The following is a 17,158-nucleotide window of genomic DNA, read 5'->3' on the forward strand; positions in this document are numbered from 1 at the left end:
ACTGAAAGATTTATTTTATTAGTTTACCATGAGAGCATTAAAGACAAGTTTTCGAAACCCTGCAACACACACAGTGGGCTTCAGACACTTTGGAAAAGAGGGTTTTTCTGGGTTTGTTTGCAGTTGTCTGTTTTTAGTTGTATTTTTCATGCTCGTGACATTCAGTTAATAAATAATAAAAGCCTACTTGAGTTAAAGTTAAATACAACACTGAACAAAAAACACTTTAAATTGAACATTTTACATCTATTACATGTAAAAACATCTTAGTATCAGAAACATGAACTACAGAACCTCCCATGTATGTTTGCCTCTAAAATAGTATTAGAAGTGTAAAGAAGTATACAACTGTAGTTTTTTAGTCAAGTAGGCTAAGTAGGCCATCTGACTTGCATATATATTATAGATATAGGTTTTATGAGATTTGCTTTAACAACCATACTTGATATTTTGGTTACAAAGACAGCCTGATTCTTAAACTGATGTGTGAGTGTGATAAGGAAGTGATGAAGACAGTAAACAAAAGGCAAGAAGCTGTACTGGTGATTTGATCAACACATTTACCAATAGTTGGTCCTTTTAGAAAAGTGATGCTTCATTTTATGAAGCTCTAAGGGAGTAATAAAGTCTAGAAATGATGCCAAATGGACACGCTGTGCCTGTGCCAACTCAGTATGCTTCCTGCAGTTATTTAAGAGGATTTTTATCTTGCCATTTAAAATGACATATCCACTTTGATTGCTTGCCAATTATATAAAAACTGTTCATCTTTGTCTTTTTTATTAGTTTAAAAAGCATTTTGACTGTGTCAAAATGACTAAAAATGAACAAGGGACTAGTAAAAATGTCAGAATGTAATTAGTTAAACTTTAAAAAACACTGGCTGTGGAACCTCACATAAGACTATTTTTACTGAAGCCATAAAGCATTTAGGACATAAAACGTGTCATTAGTCTGGAACGTAGGGACATTGCAGCAAAGCTACAATTATGGAAGCATTTTATTGACTGCATTGCAGGTGCTGGGGGGCAATAATAATCAGGTTTATTTGATTTTAGCGCAGCATACTGTGCTCAAAAGCACAGCATGATGAATTTGCTTATTCTTGTATTCAATGATGTTTTGTTTATTTACTCCTAACATTGGTTTACAGTTAAATCACATCAGCGTTTGCTGTTTCAGCCCATTTTTATTGTAGAGCTCTTATTTGCCCCTTGGCAAAGTCTGTTGTCTACATTTCTGAATGTGTTTCTCCATCTTTCAAAGAACAACGTGTTAATCACAGTTGCCAAATATGCCTTATAAATGCCTTATTGTTGGCTGATAAGGCAGCTGCCAGATTTATTTGAAATGTCTGCTCTGCATTATCATGCTGCAACATTTATAAATACAATCTGGGCTAAGACTTAAAAAAACAATCGTAGAAAACCACAATAGAAAAGAATAGTCTTTAAAACATGATTGTGCATGCCTCGATCGCCCCACCCGTGTCTCATTTCAGTCTTTTCATTCTTTAATGTCTACATTCACACAATATTCCTGGTTATTGTGGAAATTCAAACCAAGAGCATAATAACCGATTGGCAGACAATGTTACAGTGCCTATTCAATCTTATTTAGAGTCAATATTCCTTCTCTTTGTGTGTAATAGTATTTGCTCTCCAGGCTTCAACACAAAAGAAGGGATTGCAGAGTGTATTCTATCCAATGCAACATTTTCCCCTTACTAACCTCATATTTCTGACAATTTTCTCCCCCTTCCTCTCCCTCCTAAGTGCCCTTCCATTTTTGTTAATCAAAATATATTCACACAATCTCCTCCTCCTCTCCAGCAGATCTGAGAGGCTGATTGGCAATTTCAGCAGCAAAACCATAGTTCAGGGGGAAGAGACGGACACAGCCAATGTGAGAGCTGCCTGCCGTTGCCATGGTAACATCTCAACAAGAGGAGTGGGGGCTGAAAGGGGAGAAAGGAGAAAGACGATATGATCAAATATGAACACTCTATTCTGATTTGATAGGCTGATACACAGCTCACAGTTTGTTATTACTAGACTCTCCCGCTTCCATTTGTTGTTCAGGCAAACACATGCAAATGCACACGTGTGTTTAAAAAGCATACGTACACACACACACACACACACACACACACACACACAAACACGCACACACACACACACACACACACATCTTACACAGCAACAAACAGCATCTGCGCCTCACTGATAACGCTGCCTCATAGCAGTAAAAGCATATATAAGAGAGGACTGTTTGCTAGTTCCCTTCACAATGGCTAGCAGCAGGCCTAACTGTCTCCATCACACACCCCGCTGACTTAAGCATCTCATCATCATCATCTTTGCACTTGCTATTCTACAGATCTGTCTGGACTTAATAAAACTGTCAGACCACCAACTGGGACTGTTAAATAAAGAGCGCGCGAAGCCTATCTGCTGTCTGAAGTGCTGCAGTGGAACGGATCGTTAAAGACCATGAGATATGACGTTAAAAACTTGCAGCTGGATATGAAAAGTGCATTTGGACTGACTCATAAGGACTTTACAAGACCGTTTGAGAGAGCTGTTAGGAAAAGATTGATGGGATATGGAGTTTTTTCCATACTTTTTGTTGTAGTTTAAAGGGTCACTATAGCTTCTTTCATTCCGTTTTATGGAGTACAAATGTTGTTTCCAACTAGAGAATCATAAGGTGATTAGGACGTAAACAATAAGTATAAATATGATTTGAGTTCATGAGTTTAAGACAAGTTTTCAACCTCATAAAGGCTTACTCCTTTTGAACCCAAAATGTATTTTCTTTGATGATGGCGAGTGGTAAATCCAAGTTAAAATACTCCTTCAGGATACAGTCGGATGCAGCCCACACAATATCCATGTTTCTCTACACTGCATGGTTATACAGCAAAGAATATAAAGCTGCTTTAAATGTTTGTGTGTCTTGCCACAGGCAGCAGTGCAAACTAAGCTTAACACTTAACATTGACCACATGCAGTTGTTAGCAACAGAAACCTTTTCACATAACCAGCGGACACAGAACGTTAGAGTTTATTTAGCGTCGTGTTTCTGTCTACCTGATTATTTTCCTTTTTGCTGTTTTTGGTCTCCTCCAAATCTTAAATCATGATCTTATACTCGCTAAATACTTAAATAACTTTTTTTTCAGTGTTTTGGTACTTAAAACAGATGACAAGTAAGCAGTTTTGTTTAAAACTGAAAAATCTAAAGAAAAAAAGCTAAAACATATAAAAAACTATTCTAAAGAGCTAAAGGTCAATGCAGCATAAAGTGGGTCTTCAATTCAAGCAAACATAGCGTAGCTTTAACAGGTAAGCTACTCACAAGAAATAAGGCTTTTTTTCTGTCAATAAAGACAATGCAAAGTGGACAATAAAAGTTAACAAAGTTTATTACATGTTTATATACAAACAACCCTGCAAGGCACACCTCTGTTTAAATAAGAATATACAATACATTTTATTCTTGAAAGCAAACAGGTTTTTAGTTTTGAAGTATATATTAATACATGTCTGTTTAGTGTCTGACACAGATAGAAGGCCCCAAGTTGTGGATGTTAAGTTAACACAAAAAGTAAAGAAAAAGAGTACAATCATACACTTTATGATGTAAACATCTTTCATATGGTGAAATAACATATTTAAATGTTAGATATTGTGTAGAAAGCAGATGGGTGAATTTTGATGAAAAACGTTTGTCCCTTCTCATGATTACATTGTGAAATACAGACAAAACACACTGTGGAATTGTGTTTTCCAAGAGTTCAGTACGGGTATGTACTTGAAAGCTTAATTATAGAGGAGAAGTAGCGTAGCTGGACTGACACTCTTTCAGCCAACTGTTTGTCGTATATAAATACATGATAATGGATCAACCTTTGTTGGTAGGACTCTAAAAACACAATTTCATTTCATTTCAAACCTTTATTTATCCAGATTGTCCCTTGAGATCATAGATCTCTTTTTCAAGGGAGACCTGCAAGTGCTCTTATTTGGTACTTCACAGGTGCCAATAGGAAATAAAACTGCAGTCATACCGTCTGACAAAAGCCATTCAGACACAGGAAAGGTGTATTTTTGTTAGGACAATTACAAGTTTTTCTCTAATTAATTTGTTTATCTAAAACACAATAATAAGAAAAGCCTTTTATAACATATTCTGTTAGTCATTTCTCTTTGTTAGGCCATGGATGAGCACACTGAAAACAGGGAAGAAGAGAGACAGAGAGGAAAATAAAAAATACGTTTTTCAACTGTAATGAAAAATACAATTGATTTGGCATTTGGAACTTGTTTTACAAAAAGTATGTACCTTTTTATTATTATTAAAATACAGGGTAAATGCAACTCAAGCACCTACATAACAAGCAAATAGTTAGGGTTGTATTGTCTACATTTTTCACAACTGACTATTGATCATGTATTGATCAGTCATGTCATTCTGTCACTTCTCTGAAGCTGCCTTTATAAGAAAAAATATTTGTCCAACATCAATCAGGACATTTGTGAAATCACTTTTGTTGTGACTGCTCACAGCACATAGATTGAAAGATGAAAGGATGCTCATGACAAAGGCCTGCTGTGACTCATGAAACAAAACAAAACTGAACAATGGGGCGAAAAAACATAAAATGGTTGGGACTTCAAGCTTAGAAACATTAAGATGCAGGCTGTCATTTCACACAGTTTGCCATCATTAAGTGTCGTGACCCACTGTAACAGATTTGACAGATGTAAGATCCCTTAAGTGGCTGCTGATCTGTAAAACCTCTCTTTACCTTACAACTACAAGTTCAACAGAGGTCCATTAATGTTGCATTTTCTCTTCAATCCCCTAGAAAAACCAGCAGTTGCCCGACCAGAATCGATGGTTTTAGAGGCCTACGAGGGCCACGTCCTCCGGTGTTTCAGAGTCTTCTGGCTGTGTGTTTTATTGAATATTCCTATCGTTGATGTTCCGGATGGTTGGCCATTATCATGCCAGGAGGCCAAGTCTCTTGACCTTAGCAGACAGGAAAGAGTGGATGATGAAGACGATGGTCTTGGGGCAAGAGTGGAGGTCCAGTTGCTGAAAGAAGAGACAGAGTAGGAAATGTGAGCGAGGAAGAAAGTTGAGTCAGTAAATGATCAATATTTTTGATGTAAAATATGAATTTGTATACTAAAGTGCTAAATGTTTATTTAAACAAAACAAACATGTCAGATTCCAGGTAAATCTGACATGAAAGTTCATTCTTGACCTCTGCCCTCTTCATGTCATGGTCTTCATCAGCATTGGAGTTTACTCATTTGTCACACTGAAGGCTAATTTGTTAGCTATGCAATCTGAGAAATGTCAGCCACTTATAAAGACAGATAATGATTGAATGCTCTGCAAAAGGCTCCAGAGTAAAACTCAAGATTATGTTGTCAAAATAACTTAGAAATACCAGTGGCATTATAATAGAGGTGTGACCTTTACTTGTATTATTATTATCCATTTGATTTCTTTAAATCAGAAACACTGTCAACATCCCAAGCCGACTTTGCTCAACATAAGAACTCAAATGTATGGTTATTAGTAAAAATGCTGCATTGAGGGAAAAGTCTAGTAGAACAAATGAACTTACAATCTCGGCCTCAGGGCCTCCAAAGTCGAGGAACATCATGCGAACTCCATCATCTGATGACATTCTGAGGCGCTCGAAGGGCTGCTGCAGCAGAATACTTTTCCTGACACCCATCTCTTCAGTGAATAGTGTGAAGCCCTCATCAATGTGGACTCCCAGGTTACACTCCTTCCCATTCCAACTACAGGCTGCCAGGGTAGGAAAAAACAACATGGCTTACAAAGAGGCGAAAAAAGAAGGGTAATGATTTTACAGCATAAGTCTGAAGCTGTTCTCAAATAAATCTGGATTTATATTACATATTTCTTGTGTTCTCCTTTTGTTGTTAGCTTAGGGTTACAGTGTTGATACCGAGCCCAGAAGTGTTGGCAGTATCCTTTAGATGTGACAGTGAAAGGATAACACTACGATTGAAATAACAGTTATTGTTAAGAGAAGATAAGAGGTCTTAGATAAATAGAATGCTTATCTGTATTCTGATACTAAAATTATACCATTTGAGGTTTTATGCTGAAGCTTTTTGCACCACCTCATACTACCAGCAGAGGGCAGTATAATAACAAAACTACACGACACTGACCTGCTGCCTGAAACTCACATACAAGGATTACTAGTTCTAAAATAAACTTTGATGACTAAAATGCAGAATCTGTATGCAGCATAGAAAACACCATTTACAGCTGTACTCATACACAGAATGCTTTCAAGCTCTTCATAAAATTAGGTTACGAAAAGCGCTAGTCTTTCAAAAACCCAGTTCAAGTCTAATATGCAGCCAGAGGGAATTTTGCAGACGACTACATTCCCTAAATCATTGTACAAGAAACAATACATAATAACTCCTAATCTTGCTTTGTTAGACAGGCTTCTGTTATGAAGCAACACGTTTTTGTGTCTTTGTTGAATAGAAACCACATCTTGTTCCCAAGCATTCATTGTTTTGTCTAAATAGATCTGAGGTAAGCTATAGGATACGATTGAGGAGTTTGGTTGATATAATGAGCACGTTTGATTGTCAGCACATCCATATTCAAATAAAATATAGGCATGTTAAAACATTTTTAATAGCTTGCCTTACATTATCAAGTGTCAAAGACCTGTCAATCACTCTGAGAGTGACAGCAGTGTCGAGTATGGAGCTTTGGTTGAGGGGCTCTTCCTTTGTTCATATTTTGATCATGGATTGTGCTACAGAGCCGTTTTTGTCAATTCAAGTGCGAAAAAGTGCGCTTGCCAACATTGTACAAATGTACTGTTGGTAAAGGTATTTTATATACATTCTAAGCTAATAATGCTTCCATTATGAAATACTTTTGTTTCTGATATTCCTCTTAAACTGGCAGTTCCTTACTTTGAAGTACTCAAAGAGGCAGCCACCGCAAACTGAATTAGCATAGCTTGCACAACAACACAGTTATGTTCCTATGCACTGATATTCCTCTGGTTATGTTGAATTTAGTGAAATCATTGTATTAAGAAACTTGCTGTGCAATGACCTCAGTGGGAGTAAAACACTGAACATTGGTTGAGTCATTCAGAGCAGAGTTAGATTTTTTCCTCATAGCTTAGAAAACTGTGTGGCAGGAATGAATACAGAACATTGAAACAAATGTCTGTGTCTGTACCCGTGGTGACCTCCTTGATGAGCTCAGCAGCGTTATGGCAGCCCTCCACCAACAGATGAGTCCAGGTGGACAGCTCTTTGGCAGAATCCACCCTGAACACATGGGTGTCCACGCCTTGCTTTGTGCCTGTACGCAGGCCAAATGAGAGGTCAGAGTCCTGGAGAGGAGAACTTTTTCCTGGGCCGGAGTGGACCAGTCTATAGGGAGAAAAAAGTACGAGAAGAATGTGGATTAGAAAAAGGGTAAATCAAATCAAAATGTATTATAGCCCCAAATCACAAGAAATGCCTCAGAGGGCTGTACAAAGCAAACAAAAGCAAAGACAAAAACTAAATACAAACGTCATAGCATAACAATTATTTTTAAACGATAAAAACATGATACAACGACATAAGTATTGCCATGTGATAAAAGCATGTGACTGAAGGGATGCTAATGTAGATGGAAACTAGGTGATGGAAATTAGTTGACAAGGAAGACAGATGCGAAGAGATGGGTTTTGAGTTTGCTTTTAAAGGAGTCAACGGAAATAGCTTCGCAGATCTGAAATGGAAGACGATTCCAAGGGAGAGGTGCTCGGAATGAATCTAAATCTTTCCATAAAATGAATTTATAGAAAACGATTGGAGCAAATAAAGGGATATGTGTGTTTGTGACGAGATGTGGAGTGCACAGGACAGAAAGAAGGGAAGGAAAAACACATGACTCATTCTTCTGGATCTACTAATGTTTTCCAAATGAATGTTATGAGTCAGAAAGTCCAACAGTCCAGTTATGGAAAGAGTGAGCTGGTTCTCTCGTGGCTGGGCCAAAACAAGCCACAGGACTGCTCAGGGGGAAGGACAGAAGTTTATGAAATGGCAAATGTGCTACGTGTTTTGTTAAATATTGAGTATTGCATGAGTTGTTTTGTATAAATGCAGGCAAGTGTGTGTTTAAACCTGGTAGCAATGAGCGGGTGACTCTTGATGGGGCTGCTGAGGCTCTCTTTGCTCTCAGGCAGGGAGGGATACAGGAGCAGGTCTCTGTCTGTCAACATGGCCAGCACCGGCTTCTCTGGACCCTGGGTCACCTGCAAATTAGAAATTATTTAAATTCAACATAAGGTACTTCACGATTACCATACATGACAGAAATGCCAAGGGAAACCGGTACACAAGCACAAAAGCATAACACATTTGGAAAAAAGGCACCATCTCATACTTAAAGGTCACCTATTATGCTAAATCCACTTGTTCATGTCTTTTATACATAAACATGTGTCCCCTCTGTGTAAAGAGATTCTGAACGTTTCAGGAAAAAAGATTCTCTCACGTTTTGTCCTGATCCATTTATATAAAAACCTGTCTGAAAATGAGCTGATCAGATTTTGGCCACTTTATGATGTCATAACGTTTTTTTAGGCTTGTGTAACCATTAGCCAATAACCAACCAATGTAACCCCCACCCCCACACCGTATCACCTGAATCTCCTCCTAGAGCACCATTGTGTTCTTTTTAACCAAATATCTCTCAGAGGGGCGTGGGGAGTGGCTCCTTATTTTCATCTAAAGTAACAGACAGAGAATCAGCACTTTTGAAACAGGGCTGAAACAGAGGGGATTATGGGATGCTACAATCTGTTTGGTATTTGGAGCCAAACACTTCAGAGACATGTTTTGTATATATCTGAGAACTATAATATATTGATGAAAAACAGTATAATAGGGGACCTTTAACACACACATAAAGACTGCTAAATATTTCAAAGTGAGTTTTGCAGTATGGATCATGTATTGCATACCTGCTCTGTAATCCAGCCCAGATGTTTGACATCAATGCCAAGTTGCATGCTCTTCATCTCCCCCTTCACTCGGGGTAGAAGGTTGGCAGTGCCGGTCTGGATGGCATTGAACCAGGACTGAGCCATGGCTGGGTCTATAGCCCGCAGGAACACAGAGTTCTTTCTGTTGGCTGAAATCACCTCGAAATACCTGGCAGACGAGAGTAAGAAAGAGATAAGTAAGCAGGGAGACAACAATGAGAAAGTTAGAGGAAAAAAAGAGGAATGGCAAAGAGACACAAGCTTTAGGGTGAAGAGGTTTTCAATAAAAAAGAGAATATGTGAAGGAGATGGGAAGTGACTTTTACAATATTCTCTCTGAACCAATTTGTTATTTTCAAGATGAGATCTGTTAGATTGTTTTCTTCTTAAGGAATGTATGAGCTATAAATATCAAAATGTTACATAAAACGTGTAACGTGTTGTACCTGTGTTCTGTGTCCGGGGGGCACTGTCTCCGTAATACCTGGCACATCTTTAGCGGGATGCTGCGGGGCTCCTTCCCCTCAGCAGGTGAGAGTTCAGTGCCCCTCTGAGGGGTGGAGGGGGGAGAGTCCCAGGGGATGGCGGCCCCGGGAGACCCCGAGTTTTTAAAGAAGGCCGACATCTCCTTGATGTACTTCACTGAAACAGAGCAAGAGTGTGAGAGAGAGAATTAGATCAAGCGTACAGGCTAAAGAAGTACAAGAGCACAGAGGAGGCAGAGAAAAAGGAATTTGGGATTTGAATATGGAGCCTCCAGGTTCTGGGATGAGTTGAAAGCTGTAGCACTTAACAGCTTTAAAAAGAAATTCATCTGTAAAGAATTATCCGTCACTTCAGATTCCTCAGCTTTTATACAGTGCTTATCATGCTCTTTCATGAAGAAAAAAAATATTTCTAACTAGGGTTGGGTCAGAAATGTCTGGTACATTTCCAGAGAAATCTCAAAGGCAAGTTGTGCTCAGGGATTTTGCATGATTTTAATATTTAATTCATGCCTTTTAAATGGTGAACTTATATGGGGGCAAATGCAGATTTGAAAAAAACAATACTTGGTCTCATGGCATGTTTTGATTAAAAGTATTCCAATTTAATTTAATTGTAAACATGCACTGTAATCAACAGCATACTCTTCCATTACATGTGATCATTTGCCAGCATCCCATTAAATAAGAATTCACATGAAATAAGAATTCAGTCAATTTATGACCCTCTGCATGCACAGTGCATTCTGCCATCCCATGTGCAGCCCACACTCATAACTGTCTGGGGGAGGATGTGGTTTCTTCCAGCTGTGAGCCGACTGGCATGGCTGACACGTTGGGGAATGTAAAAGCTGTGGAAGAACTTTCTAGATAAATGTCATTTATATTTAACTGAATTAGTTTATTCCATGTGCTTTGTGTCCTTTTTATCTTGCTATTTCACAGCATGCATAACCAATTGCTCTTTGAGGACAACAAAAGTGATTCATTGACTGAAATTGGTTAATTCCTGCCAATTGGACAACAGTGGTTCATCTGTTTTCATGCCGGCATTAGTCAATGTGGTCAATGTGATTTTAAGTATTGGCTGTTTTGTAATATGTACTGTATGAATGACCCAAAAGGGGCATATGTATTTGTTTGTAATTTGGACCTTTTTGTAATTTTCCAATCATAATTGCAAACAATAATGATCAGAATCTATTGTATTTCATTCTGGCACATTGCCCAGCTCTATTCTGCTCTCATCTCTTTTTTAATGTGTTTTTACCACTCACACACCTACTCACACCCTACCTACAAACACACACACACAGAGACACACACACACTAACACACTCACACACATTGCCTGAGCTGCAGACCAGTAGGCTGTGGTATGGGTTTGGCAGAAGTGGTCACTGCTGGAGTAAAAATAGCCCAGAGGACATGGCATGGCATGAGGCTAAAGGCTGAAGGCAGAGCTCTGGTTTCACCGGGGAAGTGTGAAGTGCTCTTCTTGCACAGGACAAGAGGCATGTAGTCAGAGGGCAAGCAGAAGAGTCACAGCACAGGACAACAGGAGAGAAAGAGGGGGATCCACCATTCCTCAAATAGAGCCCATAGCCAGCCAGTCAGTCAGACAGACAGGCAGGCAGCCATATAGTTATTTTTTAAAACATCAAGCAGTACATCATGTCTAGGACTAATAAGACGCAACTGTGGATGTCAAACCAAACCATCTCTAGTCATTCTTATAAAAGCAATCTCAAATGTTAGTCCACTTTAAAATCCTTAATATGATTAATAGCCTAGCATTAACAGTTAAGTGTTACTTTCTGGCCGCCCATGGTTGGTTCTAATGCTATATGCAGAAATGTCAAATGGAAGAACATCATAAAACGTTGTTTTTTTATGGCAAAGAAACTGATGGCGCAGTTCCACTGCAGCGCGGAGCTCGCTTTAAGCGTGCCGTGTCGTGCCGTCCCCTTTTTTGGTTGTGCTTCCACTAGGCCTAGTTCCGGCGCGGCACGGCGCGGGGCCACTTTTTCACCTCTTTTCTGGCCCTAGAAAATTGTGGTTCTATCGGGGCCAACAAACAGGGCTGAGTCGGGCTGAGTATGCTAAACTAGAGAGAGGAGCGCTGGCAAGAGGGCTAGAACTACAACAAGATGGACATATTTGACCGTGATTTAATTGTAATACACGTTTCAAAATGATGCCAAAGTAACAACATACTGATACCGGTTAGTAAAAACCATGAATTAATGCTTTGTCAAGTCTGCAGACAGACGGCAGGCGAAAAACCTTTTAAAATTCGTGTTTTTCTAGATGGAGATTGGCTAAGCTAACGCAGTATATGCCCCGACCGTCCACACTCACAACAACGGCCTATACAGACATAAATAAAGCAGCGACTGTATTCACCATGACACAGGCAGTCTGTGGTTTATACTTGTTTAACTTTTGTCTAGTTTCTGAACATATATGAGGAGCTGTGAGCTCTGAGTGCTAACAGCTAACGGCTGTGTTGTGTTTCTGGATTTCTCATTGAAGATGACGTCACGGCTCCGCCTACACTGCGTTACTATAGTAACTACCCCAGTTCCTAAACTGTAATGGAAGCGCAGCATGAAGTGAGTCGGCCCTGTTAAGGCCCAACGCGGCCAAGCCGTACCGAGCCGTACCGAGTGTGGCCGAGGCCGACCGTGTAGTGGAAATGCGCCATAAATGTACTCACACGTGGTTCCTAAGTAGGAAAACTGCCTTTTTATGGGAAAAAAAGCAAGATGCCTACATTTAAAACTGGCAGCACAATATGTCTGAAGGCGGCTTAAGCTGCTGCAGAAAAGGGCATGACCTAATGTTTAAAACTATAAACATACAGTAGCTCCTCTGAGTCAGCGGAAAGTTCACTATCCTTCTGTCTGCACTTCTTCTTCTTTTGAGAACGTATTCTCTCTCTATGATATTGTCCTGGAACTCTAATGTGTCTCCAATCCTTTCCTTCATCACAGGTGAGGTCAGTTCATTTTCAGGTTGGTTTGGGAAGTGGATTGTCTCCAAATGTGAAATATAGAAATCTCTCGCCATTAAAGATTTTTCTCTCAAATCTATAATGAATCACTGAGAGGAATGACTTTGTCTCCACTTTGGATTAAGAGTTTTGGAAATGTCTGCATTACATACTCTTTCTCTCACTCTGGTCTACCAGTATGGTTTCCTGGGACAAGCATTTACAAAACACACACAGTCTGGGTTTGACGCAAACACTTGCTCACACACTCTTACTGGTTTAGCACACATGCAAACACACACACATGAGCACCAAAATCAATGCCTATCCAAAAGCATAGTTATGTTTTGGAATCACTGATAATCCAGCCATGGTGCTTTTTATATACCGTGTTGGTGTATGCAGCACAGAATACCCAAAGCTTGCATTAAACTTAGGCATCATATCAGCATTGGCACATTTGACCCAGCCATAAAGAACACAAGTGGTGAGTGCACAATGACCCCTTAGATGCCACTGTGGTTTTTGTTCTACTGTATGCCCCACTGACCTTATGTTTTGTGTATGGTCTCATACACAATCACACTAACATCACATGACCCAAAAGCATTTGAAGGATCTATAAGAGTTATTTTCTTGGTATTTTCACTTATGACTTTGCTTCTCATTACTGCTATGCAATATCAGCTCAATTTACCATAAAAAAATGCACATTTGTAGACAAAACAAGACATATTGTGGGTGTGTACTGTAGACTAGGAATCAATGAGCAACCAATATGTACCAGCTACAGCTTTGAAGTGGCCGTCAACTTGCATACGTAATGTTTCATGGAAATGAGCTTCAGTCTATTTGTTCCCGTGCCAACCCATTGATGTTTGTACCATGGGAAGGCCAACTGCTTCCTTGTCGCTGGACCAAGGCCATTAATCATCAATCTCAATACGGCAGGCTCATCCACAAGACTGGGAACGGAAATGGGACTGTCTATATTTTTGTTTCAAGTGGAAGCCATCATAGAAGGGCTAGATGTATGATGATATGAGGCGGCGTGTGGCGCAGTGGATAGAGCCTTGGTATGGGGATCAGATGGTCACAGGTTCAAACCCCACTGCAGTCAGCATGTCATTGTGTCCCTGGGCAAGACACTTCACCCCAAATTGCTCCTGTGGGGATTGCCCACAGTATTGAGTATGTAAGTCACTTTGGGTAAAGCGTCTAACAAGTAACATGTAATGTAATATGATGTCGCAGCTATTACAACACTTAAACAAATAAAAGATTTGTAAAAGTGTTGTTAGAGAAAGGCAGGGCCAAGAAAGCATAGCTGTAAGAGCTGTGCAAAAACACCACCCATAGAAAATATAAGGAGATATTTTGTTTTGTAAAGAGGATTAACTACTATCCAAAAAAGGCAATTTCCAAATGATCACATTGGTTTTTGCCAGATTACAAATGTAAGGCATTAGCTGTGGCCCCACATAACAAATCAGGCAAGATAGCTTTCAAACAGAGTAGTGAATGAAAAGGAGAGGAGAGAGGGATGGAGATATGGGGGCGGAGGAAAGGAATGAACAAGAAAGAGTGAGACAGGCAATACAGAGAGACCAAACATAGAGTTAAGCTCAGCCAGAAATGTTGCCATGAATACCAGTGGTGGCACATTCAATACAGAGCTAAAATTAGCTGAGATGGCACTGTTATTACTTTAGCTTATCTGTCAGCCAGTGAAACTACTTCTGTACTGTACTGTGTGTGTGTGTGTGTGTGTGTGTGTGTGTGTGTGTGTGTGTGTGTGTGTGTGTGTGTGTGTGTGTGTGTGTGTGTGTGTGTGTGTGTGTGTGTGTGTGTGTGGAGTTTATTTGCTTCCTTAGCAGAATCTGCCACTAAGCTTTTTTCTGCTAAAGTCTTTACATTGAACCTCACAAATCCTGAGCAGACATTTTCCGCCAGTTTTTACACAATTCAGTTAACTGTGGTTTGAAAAGCTCTTTCTTTTACAGTTTCCTGGACGGTCCAAATTGCCACAAGTCTATATTTTCAACCTCTGGCCAGCCATTACTCTCCATTTTGTTGATTGCACTACCTTTGCACACATACTGTAGCCCTTCCTACACAACATCATCCAAAATCTCTGACTGCATCCCCGCACTCGATTTTTCTTTTTGAGTTATCTTGGATTATAAAAAGTTTGAACGGCCTTCTGCGGTATCTAATCATAAAACCAGGAAGTTAATGTCATTGGCAGTCATTAAAATGCCTCAAAACATGCGGTAAACAAGTGTTAGTGACTTATAAAAGGGAAAACAATGCTCTGAATCTGAACACCAGCCCTTCCTCCCACCACTGCTGGTTACCGTGGGAGCAGCTGGAATGCCATTGGCCAGCCAGCGACCTCAGAAGCATGCTGTTGGCTCTGTAAACCATGTCGGACGAAGAATGTCCCATTTCACCACCAACAAGGAAAGACGTCCCGGGCCAAAACAACATCATAAATAACTGCAAAGTAACAGGAACACTTGCTGTTTTCAATAAGTACATTGAGGTCAATGGAAGTAAACATAAATTAAAGTAATTATTTAGTCAACTCTGCCAATCATAAATTAGATGGTGTCAATTTGTATCTAGTTTGTTTAAAAAAATATGGTATAGGAACTGTGCAAAAGAGGATGCAACTCAAAATTACCAAATTGTTGTTAACATTTTACATATTCAGTAACAAAAGTGTATTCATGCAGAAAAGGAACTCGTTCAGATTCAAGACTAATACAAGAGCATGGACGAGACCATGTTAGCTAATATCACAGCATATGACGGTGGATGAGTAATGGAAATCAAGTACAATGTACTCTTTAAAACTGCTTGAAGGGATTCTTGTAAAAAACTAGTTTATGTAAGTAACTTAGTTAAACTTCAACTAAAAAAAAGTATACATCATGACTCCTTTCAGGGATCTCTACAACATCGTGTAGTTAGCTAATAAATGTCAGGTTCATGTGTCCCCAGTGTTTCCATTTAATGGGCGTCTCTTTCTGGCAGCGTCAATCAGCCAAAGAAGATTTCCCCTGTTCTGAATGATTTAGATAAATTCATTGTTCCTATCTCATTAAAGTCATGGATACAATGCCAACCTTGGGGTGTGTAGGTTGTGGTACGAGAGAAGAGTGTGAGAGAAGCAGAGCACACCGAATCAGACTTTTAAACTAATTCACATACTGCCAAAACACAGATTTGATTACTTTGCATATAGTGTCAGGAGAGTTAATTATCCTAATTCAGCAAAGTGAAAGTGAAGGAAACTTCCGCAGGATCTGGCAGAGGACAAGAACAGATAAAAAGGGGGTTGAGTGGCAGACATTTGAACCTTACTTTCCAAAAACGTTTTTAATTTTGCATCGAGAGGTCTGTTTGCTGCCTGAAGTATTGAGTGATGCAAAGTGGCATCTTGCTGTCTGACCTAGGAACCTCATTTATAGTATTTTTTTACAACAAGTGATTCTGAATTTTAAATAGCGATGGACTTTAAAAGAAAATGTCCATCGCTTTTTTATTAAAAAAAAGTTAAATTATGTACCATAAAATAAGGTATAGACACATATATTAAATCCTAAGTAGTCATGTTGAAAAATCAGTCAATTTAATCAGTGTCGGCTGGTACATCACCAGTTTTTAGATATGCTGAAGAATGGATTAATTCATATTTTTACCTTTAGTTTTTTATGCATTTTATTCAGAATAATGGCGTCATACTAGGGCTGCTCAATTAATCGTATTTTTTTTTTTTTTTTTTTTAAATAAATACAAAATTCAGTTGAATTTTACTTAAAGTTCAGGGTGATCAACTGTTAAAAACATACTGTTCACATTTTTTTTTTCAATAAATTCATGTTTTCAAAGTAAATGGATAATCGTTTTTAATAATCGTGATATCAATTATTGACCCAAATAATCAAGATTATGATTTTTGCCATAATCGAGCAGCCCTACGTCATACACACCCTGGCATATCTGTTACTCCTCCTACCCCCACTTCCCCCATCCCCTTCATGCAGAGGCTGCACAATACTGTGAGACGGTTCAGTGGAGTCTGAGTCTGTAATGAAGTGAGAGAGGGGCACAAAGACTTGGCCACCAATTTACCAGGGGCCCCGGACCAGGGCAGCGGGGTTGAGAGGGGGGCCTGTTAAGCAAACTTGACGCCACAGAGGGACAGAGGGTCTGAGGGACAGTTGTGATTGAATAAAGCTATGTTATTTTGCGAGTTAATCCATTTCCCTCGCTGAGCATAAGCACAATGTCCTCACGGGCCAGCAGCTCTGCAGGAGAAGGAACCAAGCTGTGTGTCCAGAGGGTTAGAGGTTTCACAGCAGGGAATCACAGAGAGATTCAAGACAGAAACTCAGTCAAATAAATTCAAAGAGTAGAAGAGTGGTTGGACAGGAATTATCCTATGAAGATTTGCTTTAAATGCAAATACAGTGTAAATCCACTTTGTTGCTCATTCTCTCCTTTCCCGTCCAAAGGCTTCAAGAAAGAGAGGTTTACAGTATAGGTAGGTTTTCAACAGAAGATTCATATTTGCTTTTCATGAATTGTTATTACTGT

At 39.4% G+C, this 17,158-nt stretch overlaps 1 protein-coding gene across 1 annotated transcript in view; it reads right to left on the bottom strand.

Moving 5' to 3' along the window:
* Positions 1 to 3,404: 3,404 nt before the first annotated feature.
* snta1 (syntrophin, alpha 1) overlaps positions 3,405 to 17,158 on the bottom strand; it is a 39,606-nt gene continuing 25,852 nt past the window's right edge. The window contains exons 3-8 of the mRNA XM_034139444.1: positions 9,520 to 9,715; positions 9,053 to 9,242; positions 8,211 to 8,341; positions 7,270 to 7,466; positions 5,645 to 5,832; positions 3,405 to 5,103 (exon numbers count right to left, since the gene is read on the bottom strand). Coding sequence (XP_033995335.1) covers positions 5,011 to 5,103; positions 5,645 to 5,832; positions 7,270 to 7,466; positions 8,211 to 8,341; positions 9,053 to 9,242; positions 9,520 to 9,715 — 995 coding nt within the window. The 3' untranslated portion in view covers positions 3,405 to 5,010. The remainder of the gene's footprint in view (positions 5,104 to 5,644; positions 5,833 to 7,269; positions 7,467 to 8,210; positions 8,342 to 9,052; positions 9,243 to 9,519; positions 9,716 to 17,158) is intronic.

This window comes from Trematomus bernacchii, unplaced genomic scaffold, assembly GCF_902827165.1.
Source record: "Trematomus bernacchii unplaced genomic scaffold, fTreBer1.1, whole genome shotgun sequence".
NCBI classification, from domain to species: domain Eukaryota; kingdom Metazoa; phylum Chordata; class Actinopteri; order Perciformes; family Nototheniidae; genus Trematomus; species Trematomus bernacchii.